At 37.7% G+C, this 27,302-nt stretch overlaps 1 protein-coding gene across 4 annotated transcripts in view; it reads right to left on the reverse strand.

Moving 5' to 3' along the window:
• cxxc5a (CXXC finger protein 5a) overlaps window positions 1-27,302 on the reverse strand; it is a 31,297-nt gene that overhangs the window by 1,553 nt on the left and 2,442 nt on the right. For all 4 annotated transcript variants that reach the window (XM_051878126.1, XM_051878129.1, XM_051878130.1 and 1 more), the window contains exon 2: window positions 12,109-13,138. In XM_051878126.1, the coding sequence (XP_051734086.1) occupies window positions 12,109-12,915 (807 nt within the window). In that variant the 5' untranslated portion in view covers window positions 12,916-13,138. The remainder of the gene's footprint in view (window positions 1-12,108; window positions 13,139-27,302) is intronic.

The raw sequence follows: 27,302 nt of genomic DNA on the forward strand, positions 1-27,302 counted from the left end.
GTACAATATACGCAATAAAAACTTGCTGTGTCCAAAATCGAATACTTCCCTACTATAGAGTATGCAAAAAACAGTACGCCATAGTATGTCCGAATACATAGTATTCGGAAAAACAGTATGCGTATGACCTACTATTTCCGCCGAAATTCTGAAGTGTGCATTCGATGGACACTTTACTATCACATAAGGCCACGGGAGAGGATTTATGAATGGAAGTGAATGATGCAACTGACGCTGACAGGTCACGTGACAGTAACAACATGGCTGATGTAGTAGGCGGGCATACTTTTTTAACGGTCGTGAAGTAAATACAAATTCTAAAAGTAGTACCTAATAGTACACGATTTCGGATGCAGCGTTAGTCAAGAAAACAGAACAAAAATATTGATGACTCATCCTACACTACACAGATTTTTGTCCAATCAAATGCTCTCTAGAACGAGAATGCCCCGCCTCCTAATACCACCTGCATCTAACTAGCATTTAGCAGATTGTGTCTCACAAAGTGCTTCTGAAATCGTGTACTGAGTAGGTACTACATTTTGATGATCGAATTTGTGACTGTCCTAAAAAAAAAAGACCTATTCCTAGGTTTTTGGCCCGAACGGAACCAAACCAGTGCAGCGAGATTCTCCGGAGTCTCATTGTCAATAATTATCAAAAAAAAGTTGAAATTTCGAAAACGTTCAAAGTGGCTGGAGCCACTTTTTCGAAAATGGCTATAACTCGTGAACGGAATGAGATATTTTCACCAAACTCAGTCTGTGGTCACGTGAAAAATGATTCAGGGACTGGCCACTTGGTGGCACTATAACAGCAAAACAAAAACACGAAAATGGCTATAACTACTTCACTGTTAGTCCGATCGACTCGAAAATTGGCATGCAGTGTCTTTGTCCAAGTTGCCATGATTGTCTATGAGGACACTGACGTATCTCAAAAAACATGTCTGCCATCGGCCATTTTGAGCAGCTATCAGACAAGGTTAACAGAGGCCGATCAGAACAAAACTCGCTTGGCCTAGAGGACTGTGAGAAATGTGAAAGAAATCGGCCACCGGGGGGCACCTTTGCGTTTTTCACGTGCGCAAACAATCATGTATCGCCCACAAAATTCGTACCGCATGGTATAACTCCTCATTCTGAGCAACTTTGCCTCTGTCAAACGAATTGTTCATTAAATATTGGAGATTATTTGAAAAACCAACTTTGGCAAACTAGTCCTAGGTTTTTGGTGCAACCTTGATAACAGTTAAAAAGCTTTAAAAACCATATATTTCCTATGGTAAATTGCCTGTATTGGCTGTAAATGCTCTTTTCCATGTACGATCGAGATGGTTACAGGCTTGCTAAATAAAACAAAAAATCTTTTTTCACACGTGCTTAAAGCCCTTAAAATGCTTGAACCCTATTAATTGCTGCTTGCAGCTAAATTTTAGGAAATAGTTGAAAATAGCTCCAGTTGAAAATACAGAAATACACAGATATTGGTTGTTTCTCATCCTTTCGCTCTCCACTGCGGCCGTGTGATTCATCTAATTCCTCCTTCTCCCCCTTTCCTTCCTTGTTCTGTCTTTCCTGCCCCCTCCTCCTCTCCAGCCATGGGCCATGGCCCTGGCTCCACGTGAAACCCGATACGCCACATTCATTATTTAGTCACCACGCAGTCACGTCGAGCGCCCACCACACTGCTCTCGCTATGGCCTCTTTATATATCTCTCTCTATCTGTATTCTTTCTGTGCTGCACGTCTGTCGGTTTGGCATCTGCAGCGGGACTCAGGTGGGCGCTGAGACCAGGCCAGCTGAGGAAAAGCAAGAAGCCTTGTGAGGCGACGTTGAGGTTGAAGGGGGCTGAAGCTCAGGCATTGCTGGAGAGACGTAGCAACAACAGCGTAATGCTACTGCGGCACAGAATCTCACATGTTCGCCAGCAATAGTCCGAGCCATGGGCGGCAAACACATCCCCGCTCACATGATCACATGTGCACCAGCCCACACACTCAAACTCAATATCATTCAAGTGTTCCTGGATGAGACAAACTAAGACGGACAACGTTTGAACACTTGAACACGTAGAAATATATGGGCCAGACTTAACGGACTAAACTAGAGTGCTCCCACGACAACAGCTGGGCAGATGTTAACTCTGAATGCTTTAATGGTTTAGCACTTCCTAATATCATGTTGTAAATCAAGGATGCCAGAGTATTTAAAGTATTTCTTGGATGAGACAACATTAGAAGTCTTTTTCTTTACTTTAAAGGGTGTGTTATTATCCTTATTTACTGTCAGAGTACAGTAAATACAATAACCTCTTGTGGCTGAATAAGAATATAACATGTCAAACACCAAAATGGAAGGCAATTTTTCAGTCCCATTATATTAGGTGTCTTTAACTACTATGTACTAACATTTATATTAATCATTTGATACAATGCACTTACGGTGTACATATATGTTTTTACATTGTACTTATATTTAAAAAATACCTGCATATAATTACATCACTGTTGACCTTTTCCTTACCCCTCAACCCACCCTTAAACCTACCCATACCACCAAACCTGTCCCTAATCTTACCCATTTCCACTTCAATAGCAGCACAGTGTTTTTCAAAACAACATGGACACAATTAAGTACATAGTATTTAAAGACACCTAACATAAACTGTGACCATTTTTTCTTTATGGAGAAGACAATCCCACAATGCATTGCAACAAGCTCAGTGAAAAACATATCCAAGATGTAATGTTTCATTCAATACAAAAGTATATTAATAATAATAGTTATAATTTTGCCCAGTATTTATGTGTGCTATGTATCTTTATACTTATTTGAGTGTCACAGCAAGGCACTGGCAGTATCTTAACCTCACTGAGGCTTTCTGGGATACAAAATAGAGAGTTTGAAACATGGCAAATCTGTATTTTCAGCATCATTTCTCATTTCTTCAGTGTCACATGATCCCTCAGAAATTATTCTAATATTCTGATTTGGTGCTCAAGAAACATTTCTTATTATAATCAATGTTGAAATCAGTTGGGCTGCTTAATATTTTTATGGAAACTGTGATACATATTTTTCAGAATTATTTGATAAATAGAAAGTTCATAAGACCAGCATTTATCTGAAATAAAAACCTTATTATAAATGTCTTAACTTCCACTTTTTTGATCATTTTAATGCAATCAATTTAATAACTTTTAAATAATAAATGTTTTGAAATCAAATGCCATAATTTTCCAACAAAGTTGTTTTAATCAGTTTATATTTGTGACAGTTACAGTTTTTAACTAAAAATAAATACATAATATTATTTTCTGACAAAAAAATATGCTTCTAAAAATATATATGTATCATATTTGTGGCATTAAAATATTAGCAGAGCAAGTGGAAAAAAACTGGTAACAATTTACTACAAGATTTTATTTTTTTAATATTAGTTAACTAGACCTTCGTTCATCTTCAGAACACAAATTAAGATATTTTTGATTAAGTCCGAGAGGTTTTTTTTTATCTCCCATAGAAAGCAACAAAATTACCACATACAAGGTCCAGAAAAGTAGTAAAGACATTGTTAAAATAGTCAACGTGACTACAGTGGTTCAACCTTTATGTTTTGAAGCGATGAGAATACTTTTTGTGCGCAAAAACAAAACAAAAATAACTTTATTCAACAATTTCATATCTCCCCTGTCAGTCTCCTACGCAGTTTACGTTGAAGGCACATTGCAGCTCTTCCGTGTTCTATATCAAAACGCCGACTCAGTATTGGCCGGCTCCTGCGTCAGCATTACACGCATGTGTCGTGGTGCTCACGTGAACAGTGTCGGCCAGTACTGAGCTGGAGTTCGGACGTAAACACGGAAGCGTTGCACTGCGTGAACAGTGTAAGAAACTGACAGTGGAGAGAAGATATTGTTGAATAAAGTCATTGTTTTTGTATGTTTTTGCGCACAAAAAGTATTCTCGTCACTTCATAACATTAAGGTTGAACCACTGCAGTCACATGGACTATTTTAACGATGTTTTTACTACTTTTCTGGACCTTGAATGTGGTAATTTTGTTGTTTTCTATGGGAGATAAAAAAAAAAACCTTAGATTTCATCCAAAATACCTTAATTTGTGTTCTGAAGATGATCGAAGGTCTTACGACATGAAGAACGACATGAAGGTAAGTAATGACAGAAATTTCATTTTTGGCTGAACTAACCCTTTAATATTCTCTTTGTTTTATGTTGCATTTCCTGCTCCTGCTTAATTTTGAGGCCTAAATTTGAGTAAAAACTCACTTCGAAATGATCCAACAAGCCCACTGCTGACCACATGTGAAATTCAAACACAACATTGAGGGTGTGTCTTGCACACAAGCCCCTGAGAATTCACTGGTTGTGACCTTTAGCTTGTGACTACCCCACTAGAAGTGACCCTAACACCCAATCCTCTTTCAGAAGCCTAGCTCACAGATGACCACTATGACGCCTGACCTACAACCTTTAACCCTCTGTAGCATGCGTTTCCAAGGTCATCATTCCTGCAAGGTGTCAACCAAAAGATCCACCAACTTAATCTGTGTTTATTGATTTTCCTATGAATAAGTTACCGCTCCAATCTGCTGAGGGTTCAGTTTCCACAGGTCAGTGATACACTGGCGCTGTATTACTGACCTGAGGGGACAAGAGAGAACAGTTTCAATGTTTCCGTTCGATAGCCTGAGCTAAAAATTGCAGATTGAAGGTTAAATTAATATTTTACTTCCATCAAAGTATCATTCATTATTAAAAAGTTTATTTCACTCAAATAAGCATTACCACTAGTTATTTAATATACATATACCATTTTGTTGAATTTACTCCAAAAACAACTATATTCAGACCTAAACTAATAATGTGAAATACTGAATTTCTCATACAGTGATATAAGATTTTGACCCGTTTTCAGAAAGCCCAAAATTTGCCTGTTGCTTTCCATGTCTTTATGTGTGTGCCTATGCAGCCCTTTGGTCATGTATAGGCTGTGTGTGTGAGTGAGTGTGTGAAAGTGTGTGTGTCGGGGTGTCAGATAGAGGTGCAGGGTGACAGCTTCTCTCTGTGTGCACATACCAAGACGAGACCATCTCCCCCTTTCAGAGAACTGATATCAACATCATCTCAAATCAACCCTTCACTCTCTAATACGACTGTCGTGAGACACACACACACAAGCACACACACATCTAAATGGCATTGCATAGACTTCTATTGTTTTTATATAATGCTATAAATACACACCCTAACACTAACCCTAACAGAAACTTTCTACATTTATACAATTCATTTTATTTACTTGACTTTTATACTGTTTTTACAAATGAGGACATCCCCAAAAGGAGGTTTTGGGAGATTTGGTCAGGTTTAGCAAACATAGCGCTGTTGTGCTTCAGGTGACCCGAGTTCGAGTCCCGGCTCGTGGACATTTCCGGATCCTGTCCCCCTCTATCTCTCTCACCTCGCTTCCTGTCCACTCTATACTATCCTATCATAATAAAGGCAAAAATAAATATATAAGTAGATTTGAGTCAAAAATATTAGGCTATTTTGTGTCATTGAATCAACTTGAGTACATTAGAAGTCATTGATAGGATTAGATATTTTTAATATATTAACACTTTTAACAGTACAAACTAACCCTAAACAAAGACTATAGATATAGAAAGATGGTTCACTCCTATTAGCTATGAATGGGAGAAATTGCAACGCGCAATATGCCGGAATATGTCCCGCCTTCTAAGGCCCTATTTACATTAGTGCGTTTTCGTTTTAAAATGGCGTTTTAAAATGAAAACGATCCTCATCTGGCATTTCAGAAACGATCTGCGTCTACACTACACAGCCGAAAACACATGTCACATGACCGTTCAAGCACACTGAGAATGCGCGTACAAGAGTAAACAATTGCCTCTTGCGCATGTAGGCAGCTGCAGTGTTAAAAAAAATGCAGAGTTTAACTGCACAATGGCTGCTAAAAATGACAACAAAGCCAGCAAAGATTGCAGTTCAGTCTCCATGTTATTGTTTACACGGTCGTCAAGGATACGCAGAGCAAACATGGGCAGCCATGCCATCTTTTCAAAAGTCTCCGTTTTGATCCGTTTATACTGAAACGCAACCCCAGCGTTTTCAAACTAAAATGGGGTCTGCAGCGTTTTCAAAGGCTCCGTTTTCGAGGTTCGAAAACACCTGCGTAGTGTAAACAACAAGTGTAACCGTAGCAAAACGTATGCGTTTTAAAATGAAAAAAACGCACTAGTGTAAACGAGGCCTAAGTAAAAGAGCCAATCGCTGATTGATAAAGTCATCGCGTCACTGCAGCTGCTGTTAGAAGCTCAGATTCCCATAGAAACCTGAGACTCGCGCTTAGGACTGCACATGCGCATTGGCTCGTCTAGCCTGAAAAATAAGATTTTTTAACGCTATTTGAGCATAAGAAACAACATTTATGGAACAGTTCAAGTCAGATTTTGTTGCTGGTTTGAAATATGTTCGGCAAGCAGTTTATGAGATTTCAGGATTCCCCCATTCAAGTAGATAGGACTTGGTCTTGGATGCCCGAAATAGCTGCCCGGAGGCGTTGGAAATATGGCCGCCGAGTGAACAGACTTTCCTTGAAAGGGACTTTGCCCTAAATGAAACTTTTTGTAACTTTATAATAAATAAATAAGTAAATAAATAAATAATAATCTATTCTATCTTAATTTTTTTAACTAATTTTGTCCACAGACTCAACCTTCTTTCAGTGCTAGAAGCTAACATTCATATGCAGAAGAAAATGTTTAAAGTTTAAAAAAATTATATATAAACAAACTGACAGAACACACATGTATATATATATATATATATATATATATATGTATATATATATATGTATGTATGTATATATATATATGTGTATGTATATATATATATGTATATATATATATATATATATATATATATATATATAAAATACACTTTTCAAGGTACAAAATATAAAAGAACAAAATATTTAATTTAAGAACAATTCCTTGCAGTATCCTCACAAATAGCTAACAAATACCAACAAGCTAACTCATTTACATGTATTAACACAGCTGAAATGAACAAAGTCACGCAGCCTCACACACAGCTCTGAGATCTTGAATGTGAATGTTGGTCCAGTGAGCCTCACGCTCCTAATTCTCTCGTGCTTCTTTTATTTCCATTCAGACGCAGGCTTCCTAAAATAATTCCCCACATCTCCAGTCAGTGAGGTGTGAGGTGGCAAAGGCCTTGACGGTCTGCACACTACCTCCCCCCTCACTCTCCCTTCTGTTTTTATGGCTCTCTCTGAGATGCCAGCAATGCACCGTGAAAGCTGCAAAACACCCAGTACTGCAAGATCACTCCCTATCTGTACCCTCTCTCTCAAACACACACAAAGCACATGCAGTTACTTTGCCATATACACACACCAATAAAATACAACTGTCAAACACAAACTTGAATAGAAGTTCAAAGCAAGTGCAGGCAACAGGAAAAAGTTACTGGTGAAACTGGTCTGCCAAAATAGTCTAGTTGGTTAAATTAGTTATGAATCCCATTGTGATGATGGGTAGGATTTCATGTTCTAATTAATGGTGGACATGCTAAGCGGTCTAAATGCCAAAACTTTACTGGTGAAACTGGATGGCCTACTTGAAGCTGGAAGTTAGTCTAGTCTGTTTAAGCTAGTTAATTGATTTCATGTTGTAATTAAAGCTAATGAGATGATAAGAGCTAGATCTAAACTGTAAAACCTTACTGGTCAGCCTGCATGAAGCTGGTTGGCCAAGTTAGTCTTGCTGGTTAAGTTAGTTAAGATGCTGATAGACTGGATTTCATGATCTAAACAATGATGATGGGATTTTAATGGGCTGTTTACACAACATCGTTTCCAACTAAAAACCGAAAACTTGAAAAGTTTTTGAAAACGATACCGTTGTCATCTCAGAGTAAACTGGAAAAACGTGAATCTGTGAAAACGGTGATGGCATGCACATGTGTATTATGTTTTTAGTCTATTTTTCAATGTGGAAATAAGGTGTTTTCTGTGAATGTGCGAGACTTCCGATTTATTAGCCGCTATAGGGAAATAATGAGAAGAATTTCAAAGTGCAAAAAACTGTAAAAAATAAGGTGGATAGGTATGCGCGAGGCGAGTGCTCTGTAAAGGAATGCGTATGCGCAGGCGCGTAGTCTTTCTTTACAAAGTCACATCGCCAACTACTTGTCTGGCATGCGAAATACAGAGGTTTTAGACGTTTGCGCGGCTCCGTGTGAACAGGGATAGTTTTGATAATGTTGCCATCTGTACGTTTTTAGTACATTGTTGTCGTGTAAACATACCCTAAACTGTCAAATGGCAAAATTGTACTGGTGAAAGTCAGCCTGGGTTGCGTTTCCCAAAAGCATCGTTAGCCAACTAACATCGCAACTTCTGTCGTTACTAACATAGTCAGCAATTTGGTGTTTCCCGAAACCATAGTTCAAATGAACATTCGCAAACTGCATTGCAAACTTGTGTGGTTGGGACGACAGCTCTCGAGCTGTGGTTAGAAGCGTAGTTTCTTGTTTTATGTGCTCAAAACTGGCCACTTCAAAGGGCCCTTCGGAATGAAGGATTTCGAAGGGTACAACTGATGGACACTTCGGGCCCCCATTATCCTTTGCACAGGGAAGTTGTTTGACATCACAGAATGGGTACAGGAGGCTCAGAGTTCGATTTTACCTATAAATGTATGTATAGTACTTTTCTATACTACTGTAATATTTATACGACTTAGATTTGGTACATTATTATGGTCAAAACGACATTGTACTTCAACAAAAATACTTTACAGCTACCTTTATCAGTCCATTCAAATGTTTAAAATACATAGACACAATATACAATGGTGCGATAAACCAAAAAAAAAAAAATAAACTAACGTTAAACAAAAGGCCAAGCTTGCACAACCAACTCATCGTTCAGATGAGGGGGGTCAACCAGCGTACAAAATGTGCGACAAAGGCGTCTCCTTGATTGTCTCGCTAAGATGACGCAGAAGTGTGTTCCAAAAAACAGTTTTTGGACCCCTACACCCTTCATCCCTTCGAAGCTCTCACTCCGGAGGGTAAACCCTTTGAAGGGATTAGGGCATAGGGATGAGCCCTTCTGAATGGAACGCAGGGATAGTCGTGACTAGCTTGATTTGTTCAACGATGCATTGTACTATGGTAGTGAAGCAGCGAGTTACATTGTTGTATGGGAAACGCACCCCAGAATGACGCTGACTGACCAGGTAAATCTGCTGGTTAAGCTAGTTAATAAGTCTGGTGGGGACACCAGTTCACCAGCATACAAAACATATTACATCATGCAGTGCTGGTGTACTAGTGTCCCCACCAGACTTCTTAACTTACTTAACTAGCTAGACTAACTTTCTAGACTAACCAACAACACAACAGCTAATTATATAATTTGTATTCACAAATTCACTTTCAAAAATTAAAACTCAAACAATCAGACAACCTTTTCTATTTAGCAAACATGCAAAACTAGCCAAAAGACTCTAACGTAGCAATAATCTGTGGTCAACAACACACAACATCTAGCAATTTAACTTGTATTCACAAATTCACTTTCAAAAAAGAAATCAATACATTGTACTTGATTTGGTTTCCACAGTGCTGTTTCAACTCCATCTAGTAGCAATAAAACAGCAGGTGTAGCACATCTCAGATGCTTAGCGCAAAACTATTCCCATCATGGTAGGCGCTCAAATTAACATCTATTTAAGAAACCATAAACCGGCAGCGCTTTATGTTTTAGACACATTTTAATCACAGGGGCTCCCTGAGAAGCCATCAGACGTGACCTTGTTTGACTCCATACTGACTGGACAGCTGGGGGAGCAGACGTGGCGTGGAATTATCAGACCATTTTTAATGACTAAAACGTTAGCAACACAGCATCACCCTGCCATTATTATTCTTACGGATGGTGTTTCAATGATGAGTCTGTAATCAGCAAACAAAACAACCAAAAAATATTGATTTAAAGGTTTTATTTCTGTGGAAGACATCAAATGGACAAATCCAAAACCTCTACCTAGCAAACATCAACTGAAAGGAAGCATGAGTACTTTTAAACTAATTTAATCATTTGTCCCTTTTTTAACTAAAAGAGAGCCTAATACATATTAGGCACAAAAACATCAAACATGAGAACGCAAGGAGAGAAATATTATAAAACTGGAGACACAAATGAATAGATGTTTTTTTCCCCCCAACCAGACAGTACAAGGATACACGTCTAAGTCAAGCTGTGTCTCAACAGATCAATTCTTTTCAAACTCTACCAATAAAATTTAAACTACTGATGTATTTCAGAATGTTTATGAACTTTTATGAATTGCTTAATTTGTGGAAATCTTTTTTAATTACATTAAAAAAAAACGTAACCGGTGAAAACAGTGAGATATTGAAATATTAATATATTAATGTAAAGCTTTGTGATGTGCTTCTATTAATACATTAAAATTAAAAGTAAATTAAATCAAAAGTGACAGTAATACATTTATAATGTAAAATAAAAGATTTCTATTTCAAATAAATGCTGTTCTTTTGAACTTTATATTCATCAAAGAATAATAAAAAAAATGTATCATGGTTTCCACAAAAATATTAGGCAGCACAACTATTTTCCACATTGATAATAATAAGAATGTTTCTTGAGCACCAATTCAGCATATTCGAATGATTTCTGAAGAATCATGTGACACTGAAGAATGGAGTAATGACTGCTTTCCTATCACAGGAATAAATTACATTTTAAGATTTTTTAAAATAAAAAACAAAACAAAACAGTTATTTTGTTTTAAATTGTAATATTTCACAATATTGCTGGTTTATTTTTTTACTGTACTTTTGATAAATGCAGCCTTGGTGAGCATAAGAGACCATTTAAAAAAAAAAAAAGTATCAAATATGAAACACTTTACAATGAGGTTCATTAAGTAAAGGTTAATTAATGCAATCGCTAACATGAACTAACAATGAAAAATACGTTTATAGCATTTTTAAATCTAGGTTAATGTACATGTGTTACATACTAATACATTTTTAACATGCAAAAAATTATAACAATGAACAATAGCATATTTATAAATGAACATTGTTGGATATAAACTGGTGTAACTAATGGATGCTGTAAAATTGTTATTGTTAGTTCGTTATACCAAATGCATTAAATAATGTTGATAAATTGAACCGTATTGCAAAGTGTTCCTATTTTTTCTTTGGAATAGCATACACTGATCATTCACAATCAGACCAGGAATGTGCATTATGTAAATGGGCTTCATTTTGATTTCATAATGACTTCAAACACTATTGAAATGTGGGCATTTGTACAATCCGAATAACTCGGAATGACCTCAGCAAGAAGTTTGGAGGACCATCAGCCCCCACTGATAAAAGAGTGTAGGGGGTGGGCTGTTCGTCACTGACACCTGGTGCTCCAGATGACAGCCCTGTAGCCAGATGGATTACGTCGCACATAAAAACACATACACAAATACGTCTACATCATGCCCACCGCTACATCCTTAAACATACCAACGGGTTGATGAAACCACCTCGATACGATTCTTGATCTTAGCAAAAGTAGCATCTTTCAAACCGCATCACTCTATAAAACCAGTCTAATGAATGCAGGGACCTATAAAAGCAGTCATACTGGAGGGCGTCATGTCTCTGAGGAGTGTCCTAGTAGTGTCACAGAGGCATGATGTGGGAAGAGTGACGTGATGCCGCAGTGGGGGGCAGATTAGAACAAACCCCATGGTGCATGTCTGGCCGTATCTCCCTCCCCCTCTACTGTCAGTGCCACCTGTCACCCCAAAGCCTCATCTCCCAGCCTAACCCTCAGCAGAGGCTCTCTCAACATCGCCACTGAGTACAAAGTTCACCCGAATTTGAAGCAACCAATCTTATTATGCTTTCTGGCCACAAAACATTCCCTCTGTAATATTAGTGAACAAAAGCAACTAAAGGGATTTATAAAGCTCACAGAGTCTCAGTATCGTTTACCTCCAGTGCAGCAGACGGTTTCTTCTTGAGCTCCTCGCACTTGCGGAACTTGCAGATCTGGTGGCCCGTCTTGCGGTTCCGGCAACTGCTGCACTGCTCGCAGTTAATCCTGCGCCGGCAAGGTGGACACATCCCACAGCGTTTCCTTTTCTTCTTTCCGGAGCTGATGGCGGAGGCTAGCTCGCTTTGCACTGGGTACTCCGTCAAGCCGGCCATGTGCAGTGCGCTGTCAGCCAGGAAGACTCCGGCTGGCGTCATGATGAACAGCCCCGGGTTGAAGGGGAAGCCGCCGCCCACGCCGTACGGGAAGTCTGTGTGACCCCCAACCGTGTCGGCCACCGACGCCCCCTCCAGGTCAACCGTCCCAACCTCGCCCCCGCCCACGCCCACTCCCATTCCCCCTGGCAGCAGCATGTGCTCCATGCCCGCCCGCTTAAGCAGCGCAGCTGCCTGGGCAAAGTGCAACAGGCCGTTCTGTCCCTCCAACACCTGCTCGAGGGTCCGATCCAGCTTGCTCGGCACCAAGGCCGAGGCGGAAGGCTGCTGCGGCTGCTGCTGGGCGGGTTGGGGCTTGGCCGCGTGGCTCTTTGCCTGGCCGTTGTGTTTCAGTCCGTTGGTGGTCTGGGGGCACGCGGCGGTGTACTGCGAGAGGGTGCGAGACCTCTTCAGGCTCTTGCTGAGGGGCTCGCTGATGATGCCGCTCCGGTTGCGGCGTTCGATGACGGGGCTGTCCTCCCCGCAGTCCTGGTCCGTGTCCTGGTCCTGGGCCTTGGGTGTCCGGCTGCCCTCCGGCTGTCTGCCAGACATGGTCCAGCCCCGGGGTGTGAGCGTGGGAGGGGGGGCGGGGTTGGGGAGGGGACGGGGGCTGCCGAGGGAGGAGCCAGGCAGGTCTCGCGATCCGCTCAGTACCCAGGTGAGGGTGGTGCCTCCCCGTAACGGGCGAAATGGCCGGCCAATGGCAGGCAGACCCCGATGCCCTCAGCTCTAGACTTCAGCCCTCATCCACATCTTTCCGCCGGCAACCTGTAAACTAAGACAGAAAGACAGAAGGAAAGAGAGACAGAAAGATGTTGAAAGCATTCTGATGCTTAAAAGTGACCTTGACAACAAAAAAAACAGTGGCTGTGAACAGTGAGCTGCGATTTGGACCTTTCTTTCGCATGGCTCCAACATTTTATTGAGTGCTGTACTGATGCCCCTGCTGTGCCTGAGAAATCAATATGTACATTTATCTTCAAATGCTATGTAGAAGGAGTAAAAGCAAAAATGAGACAGAAATGAACGGTAGCAAGGCCAGATGATGTGATAAAAAGCACTTTGAATAATAAAAAAGTAAAAAACTAAACCATGAAATCATTGTTTCACAATTAGCTTTTAAGAAAAGCAAGACTCACTGTTTCTGTAAAAGATGTGACATAGTCATAGCTCAGACATCAGACATACTGGCATACAACATACTGAACAGTAAGCTTAAATGAACCTATTAAAGGTGCAATAGGTGATTCTCTACAGAAATTTTTTTTGTTATGCTGGTTAAAGTCTCCTCATATCCTGTTAGCAATCACTATGTAAAACGGTCTAAATGTATTTTTAAAAATATATATCGTCTGTGGAAGGCAGAGGACCATAAAATGTTCATCCAATTATTATATTCGTTCTGAATGATATAATATGATGTCCCACCTGTCTGTCAGCATATGTTTTTACATACCCTCGCACACCCTGTTCGCGCAGACCTCATGTCATCAGGGCGTTTCATGCTATGTAGAGTTTATGTAGACAGACGTCAGTCAAGGAGCACCACAAACAAACAGCAGCCATCTTTTACAGTTCCTACTGAATCAAAACAACAAGCTTATGCTTCTTTTACACCATAACTACAGTAATTGACCCTTCGCCGGGAGTGTGATTGACAGGCGATCTGACCAATCGTAACTCTGAATCCGCCATTTTGTCTGACAAAACAGTCAGGGGAGTTAGTAGATTAACGTCGGTGGATTTGAACTTGAAATATGCTGTGTATTGACGTCTTTCCGCGGTTGAAACAACATTCCTTCTGATGTTCATTCATGTTTATTTGATGCTACAAATTAACTAGTAGGAAGAGATGATTGGTTCAAGAGCCGCTTGAAATGAGGCGCTACAGCGATCTGTCACGACACATTAAAGAGCCACAAAATGGTATTTACTGTTTAAATTTCTTTGAAAATTACAAAATTTGAAATTTGAGACTTTGTTTCATATCAAAAGTAACCTGCTCTGTCTTGTCTGTTGATGCATTGTCAGTGTCCTCTTTGCTCCGCAATGTATTTTTCACTGCGTGAGAACATGATGTGTGGCGTGAGAGAGGCGTGGCATGTCGGACGTAGCAACAGTAACTAAAGGGGGCGGGTCTTTGCGAATGGTCAATTAAGAGATGGCAACCCGTGACGTTCTAACTGGAGCTGTTCATGTCCTCAGACCCGGAATTATGCATTCCCATGTCAACAGTATCAACACTGAAATGAATCTGCAGCAGTCAGTTACAAGCTCTCTAAGTTGTTTACGTTCATTATTATTGTAATGTTTTTTGCTTTGAGACATGAGGTAGTGTAACGCCGTCTCTTGTGACGCTTGGCCGAGAGCAGCTGTGTGTTTGTGCCTTCATGTGTTTTGGAGGAGGCGTGGCTTTGGATCGTATGGGAGCATATGCTTTCAATGAAAAGTTAGCTTTTCCCAGATCACCTACTGCACCTTTAACTTCCCTTTATCAGCACATGTATTAGAGAAAATGAATAACATCAACTTTTGTGAGAATAAATCAATATGTCTTTGGCAAATGCAAGTCAAACTTCAGTATAGTTTTCTAATGAATAAAGTCAATAACATAACTTCTAAAAGTGCGATGTCACCTGTGCAAACATAAACCTGATCACGTCTGTTCTTTCATTCATTGCAGTAATAGTGGGAGTGAATACTGTACTACTCATATTGAAGGGCCAAGCACATGAAGTACTCTGTTTTTTTACAATGTGCTAATGTAGATATTTCTCTAAACAGACAAAATCCATAATTTTTACTTTGTTTTTCTGCATGACCCCACTTCTTGATGTATTAGCAAATATCCATATTTTTGATCAAAATAAATAGAATTAAAAGCTATTTTGTTTTTGTTCTCTCTGTATAGTGTTTCGATTTTAGTTTTTAGCCCCCATGTTATGCTTCAACCCTGTTACCATCATTTTTTTTTTTTTTGTCTTTTAAACTAATGAACTATTTTATAAATCCAAAAAAACAAAACAAAAACCTTCATCCTTTCAAGAAGGGAACTTTCCAAGGACAATGTCTCCTCTTTTTAGCACTATAGCTTGTGTTTTGGTACATTTGAGAGTAGGTGCCCATCTTAAAATGTCAACCATGTTTTATTTTTTTATAATATAGTTAATGACCTTGAGTGCAAGGCTTGTAATGTCAAGAAAAAAAAAAGTACAACTGTCAACTTTGTTACCTCCCTGATGACCTAATTATATCCTAGAGTGTTTATCTCAGCTTAATTCAAATGTATTAACATATTTTAAGATGGCACAAAGGAATTTATTACTTTCCACTTAATCAGTTGGAATGTTTTTTTTTTTTACAGAAATTTACTTCAAAAATCACATTATCAAACTTGAAAAAATGCTTTTTTGGTGTAACATAATCCAAAGAGACCTGTTGTCAGTCACACTGTGAAATATGAAACATGACAGAACGTTGTTGAACTTCCAGACACAGAAATTTACCTCATGACAGAATCCAAACACCAAAAACTCAACTCTTGTTTTTTATTGGCCGCCCCCCGTCCACAACAGAGACATCCACAAACACCCACACACACACAACCCCACTGAGAAAAGCTGAGGAAATGGCCGGGCCAGTCCTTATAAGGGAAACAAAGGGACAGGGAGGGAGAGAGGAGAGGATAGGGGGTGGTGGAGGGGATCTACGCAGTGTGTGGAAATTGGAAGGCCAGAATTAGTGGGAGGTAAAGCTTCAAAGGCAGGAGCGCAGCCCCCGCATTCTCCCCAGCTCAGGGGTCTGTGGCGCCAGCGGACCACAGCCAGCCTCTTTCTCTCTCTCTCTCTCTGTCTCTCCTCTCGTTCTCCTTCCCAAACCAGGGGCCACACTGCACCAGGCTGCCTTACCTCACGCCTGCCAAACCTTCCCCGCCACACACATCTCTTGCTGGGACTATGGAAGCACCCGACCTTCACGTCCCAAAAGCACTGAAATTACATAGCAGCGTTTTTATTCAGTATTAGCAGCAATGACTCATTTCCCATCCAAAGCTAAGGAGAAAAACATGTCTCTAACCGACCATGCCTGCTTGCGATGGACAGCCCGTGGTTTCTCTTTTATCCTGGCTTGGAATGGCAATATGGCAAATCTCAAATCCGTTCCACTCTTATGGTTGCTGCACCAAGCCAACAGTTGGCCACACACTACCACACACCAAGCGTTATCCTAGCAGCACTTCGTAGTCCGTCCCCATGATAATATACACTCCTATCTGTGTTATTGTTTTGTTTCTATGTTATGATATGCTGTAATCCCAGACGGCCAGACCAGTGTACACTACCATTCAAAAGTTTATTTTTTTATTTATAGGATGCATCAAATTGATCAAAAGTGATAGCAAAGACATTTGCATTGTTACAAAAGATATCTATTTCAAATAAATGCTGCTTTTTTAAAACTTTCTATTCATCAAAGAATCCTGTAAAAAAAAAAAAAAAAAAAAAAAAAAGTATCAGTTTTCACAAATATATTAAGCAGCACAACTGTTTTCAACATTGATAATAATAAGAAATATTTCTTAAGCACCAAATCAGCATATTAGAATGATTTCTGAAGGATCTGGAGTAAGACTGAAGAAGACTGCTGAAAATTCGGCTTTTCCATCACAGAATTAAATTACATTTTAAATATATTGAAATATTAAACAGTTCTTGTAAATTGTAATTATATTTTAAAATATTTTTTATATGGGTCAATGACGTGACGGGTCATTTTTTTTGTCCAAAGGCCTTAATAATAATAAAAAACAAAGATATGCCATCCAAATTATGTAAGGTAGTACAACTAGATCTCTTTTATTGAATCCCAAAGGTTTTAATTATATTTTGCTACATATAAACGTATTTTAAAGATTTTGAAGTGTCAAAAGGTCATTCGGTTTAACCGTACAAAGGCCAATACAGCCATTTCATTTGTGATTAAAATATCTTAAAATGTAATAAATGTATATATATTTTTATTCTGGCATGATTTTATAACATCATATATTAACATAGTGCAAAATGGTATTAAAATTATGTGTAGAAGTCGTTGCTTTGTTATGAGAATGTCCGGAAAAATGAATTTCATTGATGTCATTCAGAGTAACCAATATAAAGGGACCATACTGGATCAAGTCATGCGGTCAATATCATGTGACAGGATGTGACATCATTCAGACACCTGCAAAGGACCACATGGTCGTGAAGCAAAGTAAGTCTCTCTTAACTATTTGAAAAATTCATGTTTTTACTTGCTCATACGCATGTCCCGAAACATCAGGTCATTCGGTACAACCGCTATAAAACATGGAAAATGTTGTAATATTTTAAAAACTTATACTAAATATAAAATGTTTGACTGTCCTTTTGCCAGCTAGCTAGCTAGATATCAGCCTGTTAGCATTGTTTGAAAATATCGTCATTCGGTATAACTAAAAGTATCATTCAGTAAAACCGAAATTTTGATTAAACCGAATGACTTTTTTGGTGACAAATTTTGTCCATCTAGTAAAAAAAGATGACAAAAGCAGTGTTAACTGATTATAAAAACCACATAATCTCATTGTTAACACTTAATAAAACTTCAAAATTAATTATATCTCCATTAGGGTTTTTTTTTTACACTTTTAAAAACCTTATTCGTCAATGACCCATACTGTGCAAAAGTCTTAGGCCACCATTAGATGGTGTTTTAGCAATGATATAATGACCATATATAATTATTTCGCAGACTCTTTATTAGAATATAACCAAAAAATACAGTAAATTTGTATGCACTATTAAAACATCAGAAAAAACAGCTTCTATAGGCTAAAGTGGCAAGTATTTAGTGACCTCCCCTTACACTTGAGCAATAGCAGGAACCTGGCTCTCTTAAACCTAAATGGAACGGAAAAGGACTGGAAGGCCAAGAAAACTTTCAAAATCTGATGGGAAGTTTCTCAGATTTTCTTCTTTGAGAAAATGGAAGAAGTCCAGGAGGTCACACTTAATACTGTGTGTACACTGAATATAAATTTTTGCCTAAAGAAACAATTTTGTTCAGATTTTTTCTTTTTACATTTTGTGTACATATTTCCTGTATTTTCTGTTTGTATCGTAATAAAGAGAGTGAAAAATAAATATGGATGGTCATTAAAATATTATGAAAACAACAAAGCTGTTGGTGGCCCTAGACTTTTGCACAATACTGTATATATTAAAAAGTTTTTACTACATTTTTGATCAAATAAATGCAGCCTTGGTGAGCATAAGATACTGTTTAAAAAACATTAAAACATACTGAGCCCAAACTTTTGAACCGTAGTGCAATTTTCTGAAAAAGTCTTAAGAATGACAACGTGTGCGAAAGAAGCAGTGCGGTCAGTCAGATGGGATAAGAAAAAGGCAAGGGACAGGTGGCTCAATGTTAGCACTACTTGCTTAATTACTGTTCCCAAAGTAACCATTAGGGTGATGGAAATGGGCCCACAAAATGACTAAGCAAATAAGCCCACTGGACATAAATTAATCGATTTGCTTCCTCCTGTTTTGAGAAGTTTTTTTCCGTTACGAGTAAATTCAGTCACACGGCTTCCCAGTGAACCGGATGCTATCGACTGTAATATGCTACCATTGATCTCACAGCAAATAAAATGCAAACACAGTGTGTGATGGTTACTAAGCATCACACACTGTCTGCTCCCGTAACACATGACCTGTGTTTGCTGATGTCTCGTAAAAGCTGAAATAAGTGAATTTGTCTGTCGCTGCCTCCACATCGGTTCCTGTCAATCATTGTAACCTCTTCAACATCAGGTCCACCTTTAAGTTAAACTATCTTGCAGCTTCTCTGCACCTGTGTCACAGTATTCACTGAGGACTCACGTCAAATCATGCCTCTTCAGACCCTCTGATTTTATCAACTCATCCCACATTCTGTCAAACACAAGAACTTCACGCTCTTCCAACATTTTTGTCTAATTAAGTCACAGATTTTTCAAATTAAGTCAAATTATTGTCATTGCAACATTTTCTTCATTCCTCCTTGACAGTGTAATTTTTTTCTGCCACATATAATTGCTGTTCACTAGCTATGCTGTTTCAATGTCCAGTACGCTTGCATATAATAGTAAGGACTTAAAATAATCAGCAATTTGTCTGTTGTGTGATGTGACACAAACTCATAACATATTTCATGTTTAATTCACAGTTGTGAAGCTACATTTTGGGCCAATTATATTTCATAATAGGCTAAGTTACTCAGTGTAACGCCACATAAATAAATAGGGATGCACAATGTGTGACTTTTATCCGACACTTATAACAGATAATATTTATATTTTGAAGCTGATAAACTACTTATTGGCAGATATTATATATAAATTTTCCTTTTGTGAGACTGAATACAAAAAGAAATGCTCACCATAAAAGTCCAGTTGTTTATGACAAACCTAAATTCTTTTCATTTTAAAAATAGTGCAACTGCAGAAAGCTGTCTTTCTTATCCCACAATCATTTTACAAACAAAGAAAAGAAATGATATATGCCTATGTAAAACATGAAACAATATAAAACAAAACAAAAAAGCCTGTGTGCTAAATATAAAAATAATTATGGAAGTTGTTTCCACCACGGAATAAAAATTGCGACTTTTTATCTTGAAATTCCAACTTCTTTTCTTAGAATTGTGAGATATAAACTCACAATTGCGAGTTATAAAGTCAGAATTGCGGGATATAACTTTTTTCATTCAATTGTGAGTTTATATCTTGCAATTCTGACTTTTTTCTCGCAATTCAGACTTTTTTTTTTGCAATTGCGAGCTATAAAGTCAGAATTGCCGGCTATAAACTCGCAATTCTGACTTCTTTCATTCAATTGTGAGTTTATATCTTGCAATTCTGACTTTTTTCTCGCAATTCTGACTTTTTTTTGCAATTATTTATATCTCACAATTCTGACTTTTTTTTTTGCAATTGTGAGCTATAAAGTCAGAATTGTGAGATATAAACTCACAATTTCGAGTTATAAAGTCAGAATTGTGAGATATAAACTCACAATTTCGGGTTATAAAGTCAGAATTGTGAGATATAAACTCACAATTGCGAGTTATAAAGTCAGAAATGCAGGATATAAACTTTTTTTCATTCAATTGTGAGTTTATATCTTGCAATTCTGACTTTTTTCTCGCAATTCAGACTTTTTTTTTTGCAATTGCGAGCTATAAAGTCAGAATTGCCGGCTATAAACTCGCAATTCTGACTTTTTTCATTCAATTGTGAGTTTATATCTTGCAATTCTGACTTTTTTCTCGCAATTCTGACTTTTTTTTGCAATTATTTATATCTCACAATTCTGACTTTTTTTTTTGCAATTGTGAGCTATAAAGTCAGAATTGTGAGATATAAACTCACAATTTCGAGTTATAAAGTCAGAATTGTGAGATATAAACTCACAATTTCGGGTTATAAAGTCAGAATTGTGAGATATAAACTCACAATTGCGAGTTATAAAGTCAGAAATGCAGGATATAAACTTTTTTTCATTCAATTGTGAGTTTATATCTTGCAATTCTGACTTTTTTTCTCACAATTCTGACTTTTTTTGCAATTGTAAGTTTATACCTCGCAATTTTGACTTTTTTCTCGCAATTCTGAGACTTTTTTCTAGCAATTGTGAGTTATAGTCAGAAATGAGAACTAAGAAAATCAGAATTGTGAGTTTATATCTCACAATTCTGACTTTTTTCTTGCAACTGTGAGTTTATGTCTCGCAATTCTGACTTCTCTCAGAATTGTGAGATAAAAACTCGCAGTTTCGAGTTATAAAAAAATCCAATTCTGAGGAAAAAATCATTCGCAATTCTGACTTTATAACACTCAAGTGCGACTTTATATCATGCAATTCTGACTTTATAACTCACAATTGTGAGTTTATATCACACAATTCTGAGAATTGTGAGATAAAAAGTCACAATTTTTATTCTGTGGTGGAAACAAGCTTATAGGCTCTGAGTAAACATATAGCCTATTTGTTTTTCAAAATTAGGTAGGTAATGTGGGGTCCTATGGTCGTCTGGCTATAATTTATCGTCTTATATATTATCATTTTTACTAATCAGACCAATAAGGATGACTTTTGGCCAAAACAGATGCATCCCAAATTAGAAGTAATTGACTAAATGTCCTATCAGTCTTCTTTGGTTAGGACAAAAACAAAAAGATTTACATGGAAGACTTTAATCACTTGTCCCTTTATCATATCGGGTCTTTTAAGATACATTGTAAGAACTATATTTATTTACTGATCTGAATATTGGGTGGGATGTGTTCCTCTGATTTTGTGGTAGTTACGGTCCAAAGTAGAAGCCAATCAAATTACAAATATCCAAACGTCGTTGATGAAGTTGTGAAAATATTTGTCCTTTTCTTGGGGTTTGTCTTCAAATAAACGGGCAGATGACTCAACAGTACAGCAGTATGCTGACGCAGATGTCGTGCAGTTCAGGCTCAGCTGAGGTGTTGAAAACTTTTAATGTACCTGATTATGTGCTGGGGTTTAAGAGGTGCGCACCGTACCTCAGGCCACACACCGCATTCTTTTCTTTGCGGCAGCACAATGCCTCACTCACCGCTGTAAAGACGGCAAGCCAGAGCCCAACGCAATTAACCTAGCCCTATTCAAAAACATGGTTATGAATGATTGTAATGCTTTGTATTCATTCAAATAGAGCTTGTGTAATCAGACCCTTAACCATGTAATCAGCAGCTCAGTAGAGGAAACATAATGACCCATTTATAGCTAATATGGAATGTCAAAGCTCCAAAATATTAGAGAAAAAGGCATGAAGTCAGATGAGTCAATAAATAAACCAACTGAAAGAATAATCAGACTGAGAACAAACTGTCTTAAACATGACCATCATTCACAGACCGATCTCATCTGTCATATGGTCAGAATCAGTTCAGCTGATTAATCATTCATTGGTTGCTTCTGTCAGTCGTTTCCCACGAATTGCAGATATGAATGTAACAAACACATTTTTGTTCCATCCTGAAACTGAAAGTAATATAATAAATTGGTGTCAGAGATGGCCAAAATACACCAGTTTGATCAGTTCAGCTCTCCAGAGCGCCTCTTTACTCTTCATAATCAATAATGTCTGACTGGTTAGGGGTGACAAAGGACAAAACGGGACTGTGCTGTAACGGCAATCAGCAGCGTTACCTCATATGATCTAAAAACAGAAATGAAACCATTAAGAAGTGAGGAAGGAATATAAATAGCTCTTTCCTAAAGCTGTCATTAAGTTAACTACAATATCCTATTTTGTTTCACGTCCAATGTATCACAAATGTAAGATATTAGCCTTTGAGGATATTATTCTTTGATCAAAGGGGAAGAATGAGCAATGACCTTGGTGAATTGGACTGACAAGAGAGGATTCGTTTTCAAACAGAGGTTGAGAGGTCAAGAAACTTACAGCTGAACAGGAAAGGCAACACCGACCAGACAGCGTGGAAAAAGCACACAAAGTTGAGAGAAACAGACACTGTTGCCGTTTTAGTTCTGCTATAATGACAGCTAAAGTGTTGATGCTAGCAATTAGCACTAGAGTTAAACTATTGTATAACTAGCTAAACACTAACTAGACCACTTTTGGACACTCTATGTGACTAGCAAGACATCAATGTTGTTATTGGTATAATGTTACAGGATATGATCAATCACTGCAGATGCTAATACTTTCGGAGCTCATAAATTTTGAGCGACTGAAACTGTGCTAATGTGCTGATCAATTGAACCAATTTGTCACACAATGACACGATGGAATAGAGCAACAATTGTGGGCTCTTCCTTTCTCAATGTCCTTGGAGTCAAAAGGACACTAAGAATAATAATTGCTAAAATATCAACATGCCAAAGGCAAAAATGTGTCTGAAATGTTTTAAGTTAATCTGATAATATTGATTTGGAAAACTACAATACCCTGAGTGTCAAAAAGTATAAAAGTAGTGCGGCTATGATAGCTGCTACACACATATTCAGCAGAATCATTAATGTACTAAAGCACAGGATAATAGCTACATAAAGACGTGTCTGGAGAATTTTATGACTGATATTGCTACATTAAAAGGAAGGAAGTCTAGTAATGGCTAATTACACCCAAACAGCAATTTGAGAAGATGGTTTGGAAATATTAAACTTTGCTTCCTGTAAATCCTTAAAATCTTTAAATCATAGGCATAGTTTCTCCTCTAATTTCCATTTGCTGTATTCATCAATTACTGTTCATATGTGACAGTTGCAATGTGTCTTAGAACACACTGACATTCATTTTAGATGAATGAATGAATGAATGAACTGGAAGAAACATTCAGTATGTCTCCTCAGCAGACTATTAAACATTCATGTTTACTGACAAAATGTATTAATATATGCATATTTAGGTTTGAAAGGCCTCTAATGGTAATATGTCATGTGAAGCTGTTTACAAAGAGACCTCGTGCCTCCTCCCTAGGGACAAACACGCAACTAATTGGTCCTCCGCCTATTCAATACCAACCATACAATCCTGCAGTGAACAAGAGTTTTATGTTTTAAATAGAGAGGCACCGATGCTAAATTTCTCAGCCGATACGATAGCCGATTATTAAGAATGATATCTGCTGATACCGATTTAAAAAAAAAACTCTCCCAACTAATGCTGAAAAATTACACAGGGAACCCTTTCATTTGGTATATTACTATAATATTAGAGGTTAAAATGAATTATATTCAACTGGTATTTATTTTCAGAAATAATATTTACATTTAAAAATGGAAATGTTTGTATAGAACTCAGTCGCACATAAGGTAGTTTTCATAAACACTTGCCTTCATGGCAAATTTATTCAAACATACATATATAATTAACAGTAAATAAGTTCCTCTCTAGTGTTTTTTGATAGCTAACTAACAAACTGTGAATGCTGGATAACTTTCCTGAGGTAAATAGAATGTTACATGACATATTGATCACAAGCTGTTCTATTGGCGTCTTTCTGCGGTTGAAACACAAATTGAGCGATTACATGAGATATGATTCGGTAAGTTGTACTGTATCTTTCAACATATCTTTTGATGTTTATTCATGTTTTTTCATGCTATAACTTATATAATGCTATAAAAGACTTGTGTGATAAAATGGACAGAATTTGAAAGCTGAGACTTTGTTTCTTATCAGAAGTAACAAAGAACAAAGTTTTTTCCAATTATTGGATGGGAGGGTGCACTACAAATAATGTTTGGTGTAGGGAAAAACTGCGAATCTGGCAACCCTGGCTTGAATATGGGTGATTCATAGGGTCAAATAGAGCCTGCTTTTATGTTACTATTTTTGACCGTTAATGCGTTTTTGCCTTGTTAACTTAAATTCAACACAACAGTATTTTTCTTCACACACAGTATGAATTGCAGTCTGACACGTTTTTTCCACCCCCTTTTGACTGACAGGATATAAGCGGCCCTGACCATCGACTGTTTTTAAACAATTGTTCCACTGTGAAAATAATTGCTTTTAGTTTCTCTAGTTTTATATATATATATATATATATATATATATATATATATATATATATATATATGTATATTAGGGGTGTAACGGTACACAAACATGGCGGTTCGGTATGTACTACGTTTTTGAAGTCATGGTACGGTACGGGTTCGGTACAGCAGGGGGGGAGAAAACTAAACATAAAATTGCTTTTTTTAATTAAACTGTGGTTTTCATGACAATTTATTTATTTATTTATATTAATAATCAAGACACTACTAACAGGTTAAGTGAATATAATGAATAGGCTAATATAGTGTATATACGAAATGCTCTTCTCTAGAGTTCATTTCTCAAGCGAACTAACACTGTCGACATTAAATGCCTGAGGTAAATGTAATGCTACGAGATATTATTCTTAAGCTGTTTTATTCCCTCTTTTAGAAACACTGATTGAGAGATTCTGCGCATTTTACTGGTAGCAAACAGCGTTGCATTACCACATGCGCCCCCTTCTGGATTGGAGTGTGGACTGCCTGTGACCGACTGTATTCATGTCGTGTACCATTACACCCCATATATATATATATATATACACAATCTGACACTAATGCAGTCACAAATGTCACTAATCACCAATGCTGAGTAGTTAAAATTTTATATTTTATATTTCAGTGTATATCAGGGATACTAACAATTAATCGATGATCGATTAATTTCCAATAATAACTTAATCGATAAAAGTTAGTGATGGTTGATTAAGCAAGGTCATCATTAGAGTGCATAGTTTTGAGGTGTGTGTGGCTCATGTGCAAAACACGTGCAGCAGACACACGAGGAAATATTAAGCAAGCATGGCGTAGTTATGGATTCTAAATTCATTCATTTCTTCAAGCCATGCAATGGATTTGGTAGGCTAGCCATTTATTTCAAAACATACTTAACCAAGGGTCCAAAAAACCTTCCAAACAAGTGAATTTACTAAACATAAGAACTACTTGTGTAAACGTCACAATAAAAGTACAAAGAATAAACAACAAGTAGGCCTAATAAGATCCTGGTGGATGAGTGATGACCTTCCAGCGCTGTTTCAGCTGTGCGCTCCTAATCCTAATCTATGACACATGGTAAATCAAAACCTGTCAATCTGAGCAGTAAAACAGAGTCCGATTGGACTCCACACATCGTCCCTACCTACTATATTCACCCACCGCACCAAGATTTAGTTGAACTTACAAGTGACACTGGAAAACACTGCGCCATGATCACAACGCAATCAAATCCCAGAAGTCCTATAGCTTTAGCTAAGCAGCAAGTCATGTCATGTCATTATCTACACATTGTCTTATGATGTGCCTGGGCTTGTTCGAGACAACCTGCTATAAAAACGATATGTGATCTACTATGGTTTCTTAATGTTTTGCGAAGTTCGGAACAAAAACGTGCCGCAAACCATAATGTGTATATTGTTTACTGTTTCCTGCAAATACTTGGGTATAGTTTGGTCTCTTACTGAAACAAATATACTTGTTGTATTCTGCTAGTGGAGACTTTTCAACAATGTGACAAGTCTTATCTGTTATATACGATTATTTACAGATCACATTTTCATGTAGTTATTTTTTCACGCTATGAAAAAACCCACTAAGGCCACATCCACAGAAGCCAGAGCTTTCCCTATCCGATCTTTTTTTTTCCTCGCCTCAAAAAAAAATATATGCGTACAAACCACTGAAACTGACTCAAAATGATGTAGTATACATGCCAGACCAGTATGTGGCGCTGTAATTCTGCCACAGAGATACACTAAAAACGTAGAAAAAGACTTGGAGCATGCATAAACCTTGCGCGCTGTATACAAACTTTAGTAAATCTTAGTAATAAAGTTTTACTTTACTAATAGGCTCAGTAGCTTCTGCGGCACGAACACAAGCTGTAGTCCAATATTGTTGTTGTTGCTGTTACGTGACGTAGCAGTGTCTGACTAGGGTTGAAACGTGGGGTGATGACATTATCGTTTATATATATATAAATATACGGATTGGCTGTACACAAGAAAATGCACAGGTATCCTTTTCAGATTTATCTACTTTGGGACCCGGTTTAAAAAAATAGAGGTTTCATGCTCCCAAAATGCCGGATCCGTCTGGACAAAACGCTGATACAATACAAAATTTTTACGTATACATCTAAATGCATCTCTGTGTGGACAGGCTCTAATATGTCAGCAAATTTAAAAGCACTTGTTAAGTGATGGTCATATTCCTGTAAAGCCAAGCTTCTAAGCTTTAAAACAACACCTATTTTGTGTTGGTCAAACAAGAGGTTATTAAGTAACATGATAACTACACTACACTATTTTCAACTAAAAACGGAAAACT

This window comes from Ctenopharyngodon idella, chromosome 21, assembly GCF_019924925.1.
Source record: "Ctenopharyngodon idella isolate HZGC_01 chromosome 21, HZGC01, whole genome shotgun sequence".
Lineage (NCBI taxonomy): Eukaryota > Metazoa > Chordata > Actinopteri > Cypriniformes > Xenocyprididae > Ctenopharyngodon > Ctenopharyngodon idella.